This window comes from Nilaparvata lugens, chromosome 4 (assembly GCF_014356525.2).
Source record: "Nilaparvata lugens isolate BPH chromosome 4, ASM1435652v1, whole genome shotgun sequence".
NCBI classification, from domain to species: domain Eukaryota; kingdom Metazoa; phylum Arthropoda; class Insecta; order Hemiptera; family Delphacidae; genus Nilaparvata; species Nilaparvata lugens.
In genome coordinates, this window is record NC_052507.1 from 24,714,181 (window position 1) to 24,731,269 (window position 17,089).

Here is a 17,089-nt window from a genome sequence, read left to right on the forward strand (position 1 = left end):
ACCTACGTAGAATGAAAGAAAGTTTTACATAGAACTCTAAAGATATGATAGTCTTTTATCATCTAAAGGATTTACTCTAGTGAACCTCCAAGAATATTATGCAAAAGAACAATCACTATCACACTTAATTATTTTTTTAATTTCCCACTTTAAAGTTTCAGTTGGTCACCACATGCTATTGAATGGGCGAAACAAATTTACACCACCAGCACTCATTCAACGCCTGGACACAACTACCCCTAGTACAATAAACCAGTGTCTGTTTACACTGAGTAACCATGGCAACCATTTTTCAAGAGTCAAAAGTTACAACCATTCTATTTGGTGACAAATGCACAGTTTACATCTTCACATGTATAACATTTAGAATAATTTATAGATTCTCCAAGTCCATAAGTAAATCTCAAAACAAAGAAAAAAGTTGAATTATTTAAAAAAATACTGTACAGCAAGAGTGTAGAACAATCTATGTGAAGCATTCAGATAGCGTGATTTCACCTTCTTTCTTCAACTGGGGGTATAGCTCAGTGGTAGAGCATTCGACTGCAGATCGAGAGGTCCCCGGTTCAAACCCGGGTGCCCCCTCAACTTTTTTGCAAGTCTGTTGTAGGATTTTATTGCTATAAATCACAAGATAATAATGGAACATTTTAAATTTAGTGAACTACCATTGTTTGAACTGCTAATAATGGATTCGTGTTAATTGATTTTTTTTAATATTCTTAGAAGCTATTATTCATGTATAATGTGAGATTATATTAAATATTAATTTCAATTTTATAAATAATTTTTTTATCAAAAGTTATGTATTTATTGATTTATAAATAATTATTATTTTAAGTTGTGTACGTGTAGCAACAGCTGTAATTTCAAATCAGCTGAACAGTCTGAGCTTTGCTTTCCGACAAGCTGGCTGGCTACAGAATTACAGAAATGTACAGCAATTTTGATGATTAACCTATTCGGTTTTTCAAACAGTTTTCTAGTTTTCTTTTTTATTAAGTATTTATGAATGATTTAATTAGATTTTTGAGAGCGCAATTAGGTTTTAATCTACATTCATCATGAATTTCAATGCATCTGCTCAAAATTATCGTAAGTATTTACCACGAAAATTGGTAATTGCCTATATTTTTCTAACCTAAAATCATATTTATATTTATTTTCTGTACAGCACATCTGTGCATCTGGAAGTCAAATACTTAGCAAAACAAGTTATTCCAAGTTACACTACTCTTATTAGTTCAACAATTTGCATTTTCAACTAATAAATATCAATTTGGGCATTTAACGTACCGTATTGTGTTTTTGGTACAGTACATGCAAGCGGATCATTAATGTCATCATTTTATTTTAATTGAAAGAAATATTTTACTATCTTGACTTCAATTTTCAATTACATGTCTTCTCATAATCTAAAAAGTGGTTAACATGCTCATAAAGGCTGTTATATAATATTTAAATCAGTATAGCCTACATACAAATTACATTAGTGATAAACGTTTATGCAAGTTAAGGTTAGTATTTATATTCCAATAATCAAATGCTTAAATATTATAAATCTCTTGATAAAGGTTTTTAGTTTAATGGTTTTTTATGAATTAAAATCTAGTTGTTGCCGACGACATGATTTTACTTACTAAACATCAATGTAATCAAAATCAAACTACTCTTCTTAAAATTGTGTACTTACAACATGTTTCGGCCAAGATAGTAAACAATTTTAAAAATCTGGTGTGGCGCACTCACACAACTTTCCTTGCCGTTATGAAAATTGATCACCTGACGCTAGTGTTCCCGCGAATCTCAAGTCTACTATTCAAAGATTTGAGCCATCTGGTGACAGGGCAATAACGCTGAAGACACACGAGGTGTGCTTTCTCTTCATAGTGAATCATTCAATAGAATCAACAGTTGCCAACAGTTTGCAATTATTGGATAATCACATTTTCTCGAATTTCGAGCTTATATTTAATTTTAGGTGAAAATTTTACTGAACATTAGTTGTAAAGATTCTCATGCTGAAACTTTTCCACTCGATTTTTTTTTTGTTTAAATTGTATCTGAAGCCTGATAATTGAGAATCTAAAATCAAACTTTGCATAGATGGGGCGGAGCTCCTGAAATTTTTACAGATATGGGACTTGTGGCAGTTGATAGAGCTTATCGATGACTATTTTAGGTATAACTGTAATCAAAATCGTTGGAGCCGTTTTCGAGAAAATCGCGAAAAACCCTGTTTTTGACAACATTTTTGCTATTTTAGCCGCCATCTTGATTTGCATTTGATCGAAATTGTTCGTGTCGGATCCTTATATTGTAAGGACCTTACGTTCCAAATTTCAAGTCATTCCGTTAATTGGAAGATGAGATATCGTGTACACAGACGCACATACACTCATACACACACACACACACACACACACACACGCGCGCGCGCGCGCACACGCACATACAGACCAATACCCAAAAAACACTTTTTGGATTCAGGGGACCTTGAAACGTATAGAAATTTGTAAATTGGGGTACCTTAATTTTTTTCGGAAAGCAATACTTTCCTTACCTATGGTAATAGGGCAAGGAAAGTAAAAAAGGGTACTTATATTTTTATTTCTATCTCTAGTTTATTTTATTATAAAATAATCTAATATTCACAGGTTATTCTATATTACTTCCAGTATTCTGAAGTAGAGGAGTTGTCGTTGAATCAGATGTGTTTGTTGCAGCAAAATCAAGTGGGAGAAAACTGTTGAAGCGGCCGAATGAAGTTCCCGGTCTGGAGTCTTCCGGGCCTACACAGGCCCCTCCCCCCTCCATGCAGATGCCGTACAGTCCCTATCCAGGTGTGGCACCACCCGGCATGTCCCCCTACCCACCGCAGATGAATATGCCACAGTATCCTCAACAACCCAGTAAGCTAATGTTTTATTATTAAATAGAGTGCTCATTTTTATAAAAAGTATTCAGTTTCCAATCTTCTAATAAACACAAAATGTTGGTGTGATGATAGCAGTTTTGCCAACTTCGATTCGTCCAAAAAGTAGATAATGTTTCATTCACTTTTGAATTTGAGTCCAATTTTTAGTGCAAACACTTGAAAACAAGAAATTTTGAATTTAGATTGCTTAAAACTAAATAAAATAACAAAATTACGCTCACTTATCACTTTAAACTGTAATATAATGATTTACTATTGATTTGTGAATTATTATATTGATGAATGCATAAATTTGAATTGTGTGATGAATGTGTGGTGGTGTGCAGTGCCAATGGGAGGGTACGGAGGCGGCTACATGAACCCCGGGGCGATGCCCCCGGGGATGGCGGCCGGTGCATCGAGCCTACTCGGCGATCCTCTCGTGGCGAACGTGGCCATGCACTACGGCAACGCACTCGTCGACTCGGGCAAGCAGCTCGTCGACCGGGAGTTCGAGAAGTACGTGCCAGTCACCCGGCTCAAGTACTACTTTGCTGTCGACACCTCCTACGTCACTAGGAAGCTCAAACTGCTCTTCTTCCCTTTCACTCACAAAGTAAGTTCACATCAGATTTAATTTTAAAATGTTGGATGCGGCAGTGAATTTGGCAATACTGAAAATAGTCTATTGTTCTTGACTATAATCTATAATAGTCTATAGTATAATGTGACCTCCGCAATCTTTTAGTTCCTGCCTTATGGCCATCACACACCAACATAGCGTAGCTAGAAATATGTATTTTGAATTATGTAGCCGTCTTATGTTCCAATGTTATATCTGCGCTACCCCGGTATGAAATGGACTTATCATGCATTTCCATCTAAGCTTTGTTGTAATGTGTGATGGCCTTTACCATTCACTTATTGGGCACCAGAAAATCCAGCGAATGCACGAAAAGTGTCAAAGTCACATTGTGATGGGCAATCTCATCGAGGTTATTTTTAAACCATATTTTTTGAGGACAAAAATGAATGTTCAGTTACTCTGCTCTATGTTAACATGTTAGAGAACTTCTAGCAACCTCAATTTAACTCGTAATCCAGATTACCAAAAGTATTTTACGCTCGTGATGTACACAACAATTTTCCTCCATCTACATTTTTTTTATAGAAACTGCAAATCAAATAATTTTAATAACTTACGTTATTGGTGACAATGTTCTCTAACAACATAACCTAAAAACCTGTCGTCTGATTGGCACTGCCGATTGCGCAAAAGTTGTAACAATTATCATCTGTCCGGCTATCAAAAATGGCTTACGCTCGTTTCAGATTTGATTTTCAGATGAAAAATGTTTGTTGGCTGGTATTTTGAATAGAATAAAATATTTTTAAAATATATATAAATCTTTATAGTCTACTAATATCAAGTATGTGATATCATGCAAACATTATATTTCATGAGTTGATCAAATTTCTGGTTGTGGTATTGAATTCAGTTGACTCAATGACAGACACCTCTATTATGCTTCCTCATCTGAGCTTAGGCCTTCTAACATATTTCAAATGTAAGTTATTAAAATAGAGATGCTTCCCATGCTATTTAAATGGAGTTACTTTTACGCTCTAGGGAGTTTTTCTCTTTTTTCATAACGAGAGCGAAAAAGTGACACTTTAGTATTATGTTCCAGGGAGTAAAGTAAGCACTTTAGACAGTAGCTGGAGGAAAATATGTTTTCCCAACAAGATGGTGCTACCCTGCCACACACCCAGAGATTCAATTAATGTTCCCTTGATGAGATTGCACATCGCACTGTGACTTTGACACTTGTATTCTCTGTAGACTTTCTGGTGCCCAATATGTTAATGGTACCTAAGGAAGGAGCTAAAAGGTGGCGATTGTCGCGTTCTCCTACCACGACAAAAACAAGCTTTTTTTAGATGTTGTGGTTTTTGTAATCACACTATGGATATAAAATACTACACACTAAAACTATTTGCAGGGTTACCAAATCACTCTATTCACTGCCGCACCTGTTAATAGTTTCTCTACTCAATTTACAGAATTTTATTAGACTAGCAGGTAATCTACTTAACTTACCAACTAGGACTACGTTTTCCTACTGGAATAAAGGCAGAGAGTTGAAGAAGGCTAGTAGAGATACTGGTAACCTATGATTCACTTGTATGCAAGTGATGAAGAGACAACTCTCTTAACATCATCATCATAAGATGTCATAAGAGAATTAAATTTGAAGATTTTCGTTGCTCAACCTAAAGTATTTTGTTTTCCAACTTTCATTGTACATCCGTAAAACACCATATTATAGAGTAAATAAATTGGTTTATCATAAGCATAGTGTAGAATATTATGTCTTATTGATAAGGCTTTGAAACAAATAGAAGTCTATTGTAGCACCACAACACTACCAACACGTGAACAAATCTTTCATGAATATAATATTCTCATCAACAAAATCAGTGCTAAGTTAATGCAAAGTCAGTCACTCACTATACATGTTATCTATCTATCTATGCATGGTATACTATTCATGGCATCTAGTTATCCACACTACATATCACAATCTAAACGAACAGATTTTAATATTGAATTCATTTATAAATCCATTCAAAGTATTTTATCATCTTCCCTCCTGATATCCTGAATACAATAAATGTATTACGAAAAAAGGATTGCTCAACAGAATTTTATATTGCATTTATTTTTCAGGATTGGTCTGTGAAATATGAACAGAGCGAACCAGTGCAGCCGAGATACGAAGTCAATGCTCCAGATTTGTACATACCTACGATGGCTTATGTTACGTGAGTATTTCAATTATTAGATGTTTACAATCCTTTCTTTTTTTAATAAACTTTCTCTTCATTTTTTATCATTGCAGTTTACGAGTATATTGAACAGCAATCCGGAAATCGTTTATTTCTATTGTAATCTGATTAATGTAATCACATCAATGTGTACGTTCTGTGCACAGTAAATTGTTCCAGTTCCAATCGTAAATTGTTCCATCACGTCACTAGTGCAAAATGTTCCCATTGAACGCCATTTCAAAATCGTTGGTTCAAGCTTTTGGCGCGCACTTATAAAGTTGATTTACACCAAAATGTGTCGTTCACTAGCTGCGTGAATGATGAAAGGCTGTTTTACAAACTTACCGTCTAGAAAAGTGTGCATTTTTTTCTTTCATTCCATTACTCTCAAATTTTCTATAGAGAAAAAATCATTTAACGAATGGTTATCAAACATAATTTTGTTGGTTATGTCATCTATGGCTATGCTATGGTAAACAAGCTATCAGCGCATGCGCAGCCTCAGAGAAGCAAGCAGACTACAAAATTCAATCGATCAATGAGTGCTCGGATAGTTGGAACTGTACCTCGTTGGAACAATTTACCACGCTTCGACTGTGGGGCAGGAACTTGGAACTGGAAGTGGTTTCTGGTACAGAATCTGTCAAAATTCTTCCCATGGGACGCGGAACTTTTTACCTGGTAAATTGTGAATCAGACAATTTACCACATTCTATGTGCACAGAACGGGCACAATGAATACAGTGGCCAGCCAGGTCACTCGATATTATTATTATTATCACATAATTACATAATAAGTTAATCAATAACAGGCAATTGCGCTGAAATTGTTCATTATTCCCATCTTCATCCACACCAAACTATATATCTTTATCATTGGGTTCTTTTCCATTTTACAATTCTTCTGTTCCTAGTTAGAGTAACAGTTAATATGTCTTTAATTTGTGTGAGATTCGCAGAATCTCATTGGGAGAAACAGTTTAACCCCACATAACTGAATCCTTTGACAATTAATCTATTATATAATATAAAAAATAGAGAACCTTATGGGAGTAACAAAAATATTCTTGAAATGAAAACATGCTAAGAAAAGGAAACAAAATGCAGTCTAGATATATCAATCTTATAATTATAAAATTATGTCCATTTGTAAGAACATATTTATTGCTAACTAATAGAACAGGATGAGCTATAATAGTTAAGGAAGTTATATCCCTGAAATTGAGTAAATTGAAGCAACACCTTTTTTGATGTACAATCCATTACATTTCAAGAATAAAGACAAATAATACATCTACCCTATTATTATACTATCATAGTAGTAGTATAATAAATAAATTAATTCCGATGGGTTGAGGAGAGTAAGAAGAAGAAGAAGGTTAGTACTAATTACAATCAGTTTACTATATCACTAACATTCATATATCATTTCAAAATCTATCATTTTGAAGTGAAGTTTGTTATTTTTTGTTTAATATTGTTACTATTTCTGTTGCAGTTATATCTTGGTAGCAGGTCTTGCTTTGGGTACTCAGAACAGGTTTACTCCTGAAATTCTTGGAATTCAAGCCAGCTCAGCTCTCGCATGGACAATAGCTGAAATTCTTGTAGAACTAGTAACTCTGTACATTACAAACATTCAAACTCATCTCAGAGCTTTGGATTTGCTCGCATATTCTGGTTACAAGTTTGTTGGGTAAGTAATGTGTCTGCTTTCTATACTTATCAACAAAATATTAGATCATGAACTTCTCATTCTTCAATTATTATGATAACATTCTTATTTCCAATAGTTGAGGTCGTTGAGGAAACCCCTAATCATATTGTTATTGAACTTCGATTTGTTTGGTTAGGTGATCAACTACTGCAATGAATAACAAATTTTCAATCGTTTGTAATCAAATTTTTGTAATCTTTGATATCACCGAATTAACTTTGCGACGCTGCTGTACAAGTAAAAACCTTGTCTTCTTTCAATTCTATTATACTGTTTAATGTATAGACCAATAATTTATACTGGATTGATATTTACGATGCATTCCTACTTTTTTTATCTTGACAAATTCGAATGTATCAATAATTACTTTAGAAACTAGCTTACACTGTCATATAAACAAACATCCATGATTTTAATATCTATATGTCCATGTGTCTTGTCATTTTATTATTTAAGGTGTTGCAAATTTAAATCGCCAATCAATTAATACATTTCTTTTTTCACAGGATTATATTTGCCGTTCTTCTAAGTTTGTTATTCCAGAAGACTGGCTACTATGTCGCCCTTGTCTATTCGAGTTTCGCATTAGCCTTTTTCATAGTGAGTATCTTATTATTAGTCAAAACACAGTATTATTTATTTAGAATCATACTCTATTGACTTGTGAATAACATCAACTATGCAAATTAATTATATTTCAGTCACAAAATCCTTTCAGTTTTGATAGGATTGGACTTGATAAAAGTTGATTTATCAGGTTGGTTATGATAAATAATGTGGGAGTTTGAAGTTACAGTATTGTGAATGGGTTATCTTCAAAAGTATCCTAGAGTTGAATAAATTTAAATAACTTTTGCATATAAACAACATGCAGTTTTTCCGAAGAATTCAGTGGTATAGTGTGGTCCACATTATAATGGCAGTGGATAAAGAAAGAAGAATAGCGATGCCGATTCTCTGCATTAATAAATTATATTTCTACACTGTCAAAAATATAATTGTCATCGTTGTTGACCTAGAAAAGGATAGTACCACTGGCTTTGTCGAATGATAGACAAGCATAGCAAAACCAAAGTTGATCAAATACTGTCATTATAACGTGGACCTCACTATAGAACTGAAGGTGGATCTGAAGGTGGATTCTCACATATCATTATCAAAGTCCGCCCCTTTATTTTAGTAGAATTATTTTTTCCATCAGTTCTAATTGGACTTTCCCCTCGATTAATTTTTTCATTTGTTCTAATTTTAGTATGCAATGGGTTTGCAAGACCTGGCAACACTTTGTCATTTGTCATTTAGAATTAATCAATCAATAAAGAATTAACCCGACCGAGCAAGTGTGAATAGTCCTATTAGAATCCATGGAAACAGTATTTTATGTGGGAATCTAGCTTAATCCAACTAAGGTTTATAGAAATTTATTTTCAATTGGTTAATATTATTCTTTTTTAGCTATTTCATTTCCAGTGAATCATCTAGAACAAATCATTGTCTTACCAATTTTTTATAATATGTTGTTCTGATATCAATTCTAGAAACTATAGATATTTATCAAATTGTGATACCTCTTCTGTAAATAAAAATCAATCAGTATTTCCTATTGCAAATTCAATTTCATAATTATTCTTTCAGATGAGAACATTGAAATGGCAGGTGTTGACAGAAGTGGATCCTGTGAACTCCGGTAACGAATTCTCTTCTCCTGACAGTTATTCTCATCAGAACATGCACGCCAGGTTAACTGGGCATAAGAGACGACTCTACTTCCTAGTGTCAGTGGCAGGAGTCCAGCCCTTACTCATGTGGTGGCTTTCGTCTCATCTTATTTCATCGTCCATTCAATAATATTCGCATATTTCTCACGTGAAAGTCTGCATTTCAATCTCATCTAAACTTATTTTCTCAATCATATTTATTCTTGTGCTTATGAAATCGGACAGTTTCTGTAGATTATACTTTTCTGAGTAAGTTTTAATATCTTCTATTTTTGTTCGATCAACCTTTGGTACAGTATTTCTATTCAGCTTTATACTTTACAAAAAGCTGTTCACTTAAAATTAAAATTCGTAATTCAATATTTATTCCATTTTTATCCTACTTGAATTAAAAATGTGTAACATTTAAAAAACTATTTTCTAAGATTTGTAAATAAAAAACCTCATAATACCTGTTTGGAGTTATTAATTTAGATCTTTCATACCTGGGAAGAGTGTTATTCATTTAGATATCCTAATTAAATGGTTCAATAATAATGTATCATTCATTTGTTGAGTTCTATTTATTCATTGTTATAAGTAGTGTATTTGAGAATTTCTACACATTTAATATAGTTTTTTGCTGCTTTGATCCAAAATCAATGAAATTGATTGGTACAATACCACGTCAAGTAACATTGGAAAATTATATTCAAGATTACAAGAAAGTGTCATTTTATTCATCTTAGAATAGGAGCTTCTTTACTGCTTTTAACATTTTCTTCTTTCCTATTATCGACTGGCTTAGTCTATAAACTATAAAACGGAAAGGAATACCATTCCCCTTACAATGAAGCGTGGGGCACATGAAAAATACTGAAAATATGTATGCAAAAATCAAAAGGGCTCTTACTTGTTATTTTTCAAATTATTGATGGTACGTAAAGCAAGTATGAATTGAATTAGAAATAATGATATAGAATCACTAGTACCCTTTTATTATCTTCGATGACTCGACTACATTTGTTCAATTGTCAAAATTTTGATAATGGACGAAACCAGACGTGTCATTATAGAAAATAAAACTGTACAAATAGAAAGAAAAATAAAAATCTCAGTACCCTTTTTGAATTATTTTATCACAACATGTTTCAACATTGATGCCATTTTCAAGTGATAAAAAGGGTACTGAGATTTTTATTTCTATCTATATTACAAGTAGCCCTATACAGAAAAGAGATGAATAAAACTGTACTATTGGCTACTCCACTGAAGCATAATCAATTGTATATCCTTCTTGGCCTCTGTTCACAAAAACAAAGACAACTAACCTTAGCGTAAAATCGATATGAAATTTTATAAAAGAAAAGTTTTATTCCTATAAGTGAGAAATTGAAAAATCAACATTTTATTTATTTCAGCAATGAGTGTGCATCCTTTTCTCAGGAATTCGGATGTTAATGAATACTGTATTAATTATTTTTTATGAAGCAATTTTTTACAAGTAATTATATCCACAATCCTAGTGGATGAGTGATTATACAACTTTATTCAATTATTATAAATAATAAAGGGTACTTTCAGTAATGAAAATAGTAGACCTACCCTCTTTTACAACATTATTCATTCAAGATAGTTATGTGCTGAGGAAAATAATAGAGAAGAAAGGAAAAAGAGGCAATGAGTCAGAGTTTAATTGAAAGTTTTGGGTGGATATGGAATTAAATCTGTACTGTAGGTACTACTCAATCTATTTTAAGAACAATCTTTTTGCTATTTACATAAATATAAGCTATAAGACTTATAAAGACTCATTGATAAATTTTATGAGTCCATTCAATATAGATACTGCTTAACTTGAATTATTTACAATTATGAATATATCAGAAAAACTATATCTGAAACACTGAATACTTCAACTATATTAGAATTATAGTTATGTGCTGAGGAAAATAATAGAGAAGAAAGGAAAAAGAGGCAATGAGTCAGATTACAATATTTTATAACAATTACAGTATCAGGTTACAATATTTTATTTTACAACCATGAAATGATAAAATTTGGATTTATTCATCTGATAAAAAGATTTATTTAGAGTAATGCATGTATGACAGAAGTAATGTTGTGCGAGCAAGTTTCCTGCGAAGAATAAGAAGTTTAATATTTGCTCCGGAATCAGGGCAATTTTATTCCAAATTGATCCCGAGAAGTTTCACTTAATATTTACAGTAATACCTAATATTTGTTTTATTTATTAATTTAAGCTTAAGATATAAAATCTTATTTCATTTGTTCTACTATTGTTCAAGACTTCAAGTTGACAAGCCTAGAACTAAAGTGCTGCTTTCTCCAATATAGTTTCTATTTTTACTAGGTACTGTATTTTTGTATGTGCTATTGACGTTTTTGTCATGATATATTATAATAATAGAATTATATTAAAATAACAGTAAGTTATTATATATAAATAAGTTAAAATATTTGAATATTCTCTGCTTTCTCGAAAAGTTTCTTTAACTTTTTCTATTTTTATTATCTTTGTCTGTTTTGTTAACGTTTGTGTCAATATTGATATAAAAATAGAATGATTGAAAATTGAAATAAAAGTATTATGATAACCTAAATTACTTAGTTGGACTATCCTCTAGAAATTCATAATATATCACTAATTAAGAAATGATGATATCGGTATGTTAACGGGAACGACAAGTATGATCTAAATAATACCAGATTTAAAAATTAAGGAACTTTGAACAACCCGCTTTTTCTTTCAAGTTTTAAATTTGTCTCCTAGGTGTCGCTAGCTATACAAAAATCTCTGGATCAGTAGTGCTCTCTGAACTTGGAATCGGTAACTACTCTGACAAAGCTCAGCTGCAGCTGCAGATGAGCTAGCTCACCTCACCTCACAGCTCATGAGCTCATACGTTCACCGTTCAGATTTCTACTGATACTGGAACTCGGGAGTGTCGTGTCAATACTTGTTTACATACACGGTAACGGCTATTGTTTTTCAGCAGTACAAGTTGCAAATTAAATGTGAATCATAATGAGACTAAACATTCCGCATAATCGGACTTGTCTCTACTGAATAATAACATTTTTTCTGGACTATAGAAGAAAATTTGTGGTCTATGAATATTTTGTTCTCCAATCGTTACAATGGAAGTAATCAGATTTGCCTAATCGTGTATATTTTAATTTAAATATCAAATCAATTGTTCAGAGTATAGATCTAGTGTTTGTTCTAGAAGTGAAATGTTTTTTTCAGTGCGTGAAAATATGGCTGATAAATCTAACAAACCTCCAACTCTAGTAGGCTTGAAACCAGTGCCTATGAAGTTATTTGCAACCTGGGAAGTGGACAGGACTCCACCAAATTGTATACCAAGGTTAGTTTAATTTAAATTTATTCTATCATGCTAGGTTTAAATTATTTTGCTGTTATTACGTTATTTTTATGGAGTTCATTGACGTGAAGCTGTAACTAACCTAAAATTTCTGACAGTAAACATACCAACAGTGAAACAAAAATCTAAGATTGTGAATGTAAAAGACAATATCATACCAAATAAATAGATAATATATTTTCTCAAATTAAGCTGTCTTTCATACATTTTGAATGAAATGAAATTGTTGATTTGTTAAAAAGAAACTAAGCGTGAAAAGGTTATGTTTTCTTGTAGGTACAGTACCGTACTAGTTACCTCTTATTTGATTAAAAATTATAATTCTTGTCTCTAATGTTTAAATTGATATTTTTTAATAATTAATGACGTTGTGTAGGCCTTATCAAATTTATATTATGTAGCCTATAATTATAAATAAGATTTTATATTGTTATTATTTTATTGCTTATTTATCTTGCAGACATTTAATAAGATTACAGTTAAAACAAGGATTTAAGGAATGACACCTTCGATAAATTTGTTCAGATATTTCAGAACTAATATGAATGTGTAATAACCCCTTAGATCGTTCTAGTTAATTACTTTAACATTTCTAAATCATTGAAATTTGTATGTCCTAAAATTAAGAAGATTGTAGTCTCAATTAAAAGTGATTGTATAAAAGTAAATAATTAGAATTTTTATAGCTTAACTTAGTTGAATTTTACTTTATTATAGCTTAATTTGTAATCCATTGATTAATTAAAAATAAATCTTATAATTCTTAAGCAATGAAAATGTTTTGGCTGATATAAAGCTATCATTTAGGTAAGAATAAGATAGCCTAATTTAGAAACGTTTTATGTTGAATTAGGCTAGGTATTTCTCCAATATCATTTTCCCAGTTTGCCAGCTTTGTCAATTCTTCTCTCACAAATGACTCATTTGAAATAGCTCACCAACAGTGACTCACTGACTATCACTATGGCATTTAATTCACAACAGTTTCTATAAAACAAGAAGCATCCACCCTTTAAAATAAAAATATAAATTTTCTCAGGTTCAGGAAGAATTGAAAACACTACAAAATACTACAGCTTGCTGTAGAAATCAATTAGAGAAAAATTAGTCATAGCAGTAGAAAAAGTAGGTACTAGAACAAAATTGTAATTTCATTCAAATTTGAATGAAATGTGAACTGGTCTTTGTATTCTGTTTATGATATTGTTTGTCATTTCCTCAATAGTAATTAGCATCGGCAAGCTTGTTCACCTCAAAATATAATTGAATTATAGGTGTTACATTGCGATTCTTAAGAATCATAAGATATCTTGATATGTTCTATTTTAGAAAGTTTTTTTCATCTATTCCTAAATGTATATTCTAAAAAATTAGGCAACGCTCTCATCCAAAGATATTCTTTATTCATTCACATTAAAGAGTAAAGCCAGCCACTGTTAATGTCAGAAAAAGTCATAAGGCCATATAATCTCAATCTTCTTTAAGGTTATCTCTTCTTTATGACAGATCATTTCTTAATATAATCATACAAGATGACTGTTCACATTCCTTTATTCTATTCCATCAAACCATTATCAAGTTGAAGGTTGAAAGCTCCAACAAGGTTATTTTTGATGAATGTAATCCTTGTTTATATAGGGCTCCTTGTTCCAAAGTCTCATTAAGCTATATTATCTAATCTTGTGGATCTATTTTGATTTAGTGGATAGTGTATTATTCATGAAATATTTCTAAAATAAGATCTTTTAATACTGTAGAATGACGATGCTTCTAATTTTGGTGTATGAATTATACAATATCATCAAATACTATTTATATATGATTAAATGAAGTCTAACAAGAAAAGACAAATATAGAATTGAATTTGAAAAGGTTATCAATATCTCTGATAAGCTCTATATTTATCAACAATGGTTTGAAACTTGTTAATCTTATATCATTTTGAATGTAAAATGTATTAGAATAAAAACTCGAAGATTAATAAGTTGAACCAAAAATTCATAAGTGCACTTCTAGAGCACTCAAGGAAGAAACAATTTAGACGTGTCCCGTTCTGGTTTGTCAAAGGTGGAGTAGCCTACTAAAGATGGTCACCAGCCGTAGACAGTGATTGGTGTTTTCAAATCATCGGTATATGAATGGCTGATTGACAGAATGATTTTTTAACGATGGGACTTATTATATATTGGAAGTAATAACACTCATAATTTGTATTTATACTTGCACTTTATTACTCGTCAACACAGGATACAACATAACACACCAAAGACCAAAGCACACAGAATGACACATCAGTTTTATACCATAGTCTATTGACAACCTTACGGTATAAAGGTTCGTACCCACTAGAACGTACCAGACACGGACCGTGTCAGACCATGCCAGGCACGTAAAATAACAACTATACCCATTACAACGGATCAACAGCGTTCTATGCCAGTACATTACGCGTATGGTACGCGTATGATGCCCGGTCAGAAGTTGTTGGGAACGCGTCAGTTAGCAAGAGAATGTAGCGATGAACAGATGTACGTATTTTGCGGTGTTGTGAAATAGTGTTCTAATCAGTGTTCACATAATTATTTTTAAATAAATGACTATTAGGCGATTATCATTAACAGAATTGGCAATGGTTGCAATTATTTTGGACGAGGAAGAGGAGAATAGAGGAACTAAGAGGCGCTATTGGATTCACGAATCTCTAAGAAAACGAAAAACTGAGTATATTACAACTGAGTATATTAAAACTGAGTAAAAACTGGTGTATTGGACATTATATAGGCACCTAATGGATGATGAAGAAATTTTTTTTTCGTATTTCCGTATGACGTCATTCCAGTTTAATGAATTGTTGAGAAAAATTGAAAATGATATAACCACAACTAATGTATAACTACAACTAGCAAGTAGCAACTAACTAGGTACTTTATCACAATGGTGTCTATACTGGTTACCAACGCGGCGAATGCGCGGTTACAGCGGGGTTTGCAGGCGTCACGTACCATGCAAGGAGCGTTTCGTCACAGACAAAATATATATGCCGACAAATGTTGACCTGGACGTGCATGGCACGCTCCGTGCTTGGCCGGTGACGGATCGGTCTAATGGGTGTATTACCGTACATATCAAATGATGCAAAGAATATTTTTTTGCATGTGTCGGTACGGGCACGGCCATGGTATGATACGTTCTAGTGGGTACGAACCTTAATACACCACAGGACTTATTGACTATCACATGTTGTCTATACTATAAAGACAGTAATATTTATGATGTCATCATCACGATCGAGAGTACAGTGTGATCAGTTTGATTGTGATAACTAACTTACTGTTTTTTACATTGTGACTCAACTTATACAGTTTTTGACACTATCTACCCAGGAATACTATCATTCTTGCCTGATCTTCTCTGGCATACTAGATCTTGCCTGGCTTACTATCATGATTTTGGACATTTTTATTCAAATTTTTGGATACCGGTTTCGGATGTATCAATCTTTGGTACTCAGATATAACTAGAGAAGTTTATCTCCAGCCTCGTACATATTTTGAAATTTTCCCATTTTGCTCTTTTTATGTACAGTGATTATCACCTAGGGGATCATAAGATAATTTAGTGTTAATAATCATGCAACCTCAAATTGTTTGATTAAAACTTTAATCATGCAATAAGTCGCATTGAATGCTATTATTGTATAAAAAACTAAAATTGACCATTGACCATCTATTGACCTTAAATTAGAATGATGTATTTTGAAAACCGCAATAAATGTTGAAGATAAGTCCACGGGCACTCATGAATGAGCTAATTCGACGATGAGTGGCCACCTTACATAACGTAAAGTAATTAGACAGCAGAAAGAGCCTTCATTGTTAATCATTCAGTTGTAAATTGGAAGCTTGACTTTAGGTTGTGAATCAAGTGCGAGGGTAACTTCAGGGACAGTGGACGGCAATTAATATGACCCAGTTAGTGAATGTTCTCTCTCCCATTATTCAACTGTACTTCAGTCTGTACTCTTTTAAATCGATCCATTAAAGAGTGAAGTTCTTGTGGAATTTAGTTCTTGTGGAGCGAAGTGTACGTGTAGTATCTTAGACACATTATTGTTCAGAACTGAAAACTGAAGTGGGTACAATGTCTATTTTATTTTGATAGTACAGTCTTCAACTTTGGGTGATCTTATGAAATAGGAGAAACTTGAGCGTTTGCATTTTGTTTCGAGTTGTATTATTTGGTGTTTGGTCTGCAGTCTGTAGAATGCCCGTTCTGGCCAGGTACCGGATTTGCGATCAACGGGTTCGTAGGCAAGTACATGCTATCAAAGAGAATATAATACTCTCTATTGTAGATTCTATTTTTTATGCTCCTCACAGAAAAGCAACAGATTATTCATTATTTATTCATAGACAATAGATACGATACAATCCGGGTGTAAAAAACAGGCATTCACCCAAAACCCAAAACTGTTTTCAACCTATAATGCAATGTGTATAAGATTATCCACAGTAAC

The 17,089-nt window shown here is 32.7% G+C and overlaps 2 protein-coding genes and 1 non-coding gene across 3 annotated transcripts in view; all 3 read left to right on the forward strand.

Annotated features, from left to right (window-relative positions):
- The first annotated feature begins 513 nt into the window (after positions 1-513).
- On the forward strand, positions 514-585 carry Trnac-gca. The gene has a single exon. It is a non-coding gene; the product is annotated as a tRNA-Cys (tRNA).
- LOC111046807 (protein YIF1B) lies at positions 527-9,734 on the forward strand. Its single transcript, XM_022332444.2, has 7 exons — positions 527-1,095; positions 2,727-2,912; positions 3,265-3,533; positions 5,649-5,743; positions 7,248-7,445; positions 7,973-8,066; positions 9,102-9,734. Exons 1-7 carry the CDS (start codon positions 1,065-1,067, stop codon positions 9,312-9,314), a joined length of 1,086 nt encoding a protein of 361 aa, XP_022188136.2. The 5' UTR covers positions 527-1,064; the 3' UTR covers positions 9,315-9,734.
- Positions 9,735-12,050: 2,316 nt separating this feature from the next.
- Positions 12,051-17,089, forward strand: part of LOC111046808 (phosphofurin acidic cluster sorting protein 2) — a 151,569-nt gene continuing 146,530 nt past the window's right edge. The window contains exon 1 of the mRNA XM_022332445.2: positions 12,051-12,555. Coding sequence (XP_022188137.2) covers positions 12,422-12,555 — 134 coding nt within the window. The 5' untranslated portion in view covers positions 12,051-12,421. The remainder of the gene's footprint in view (positions 12,556-17,089) is intronic.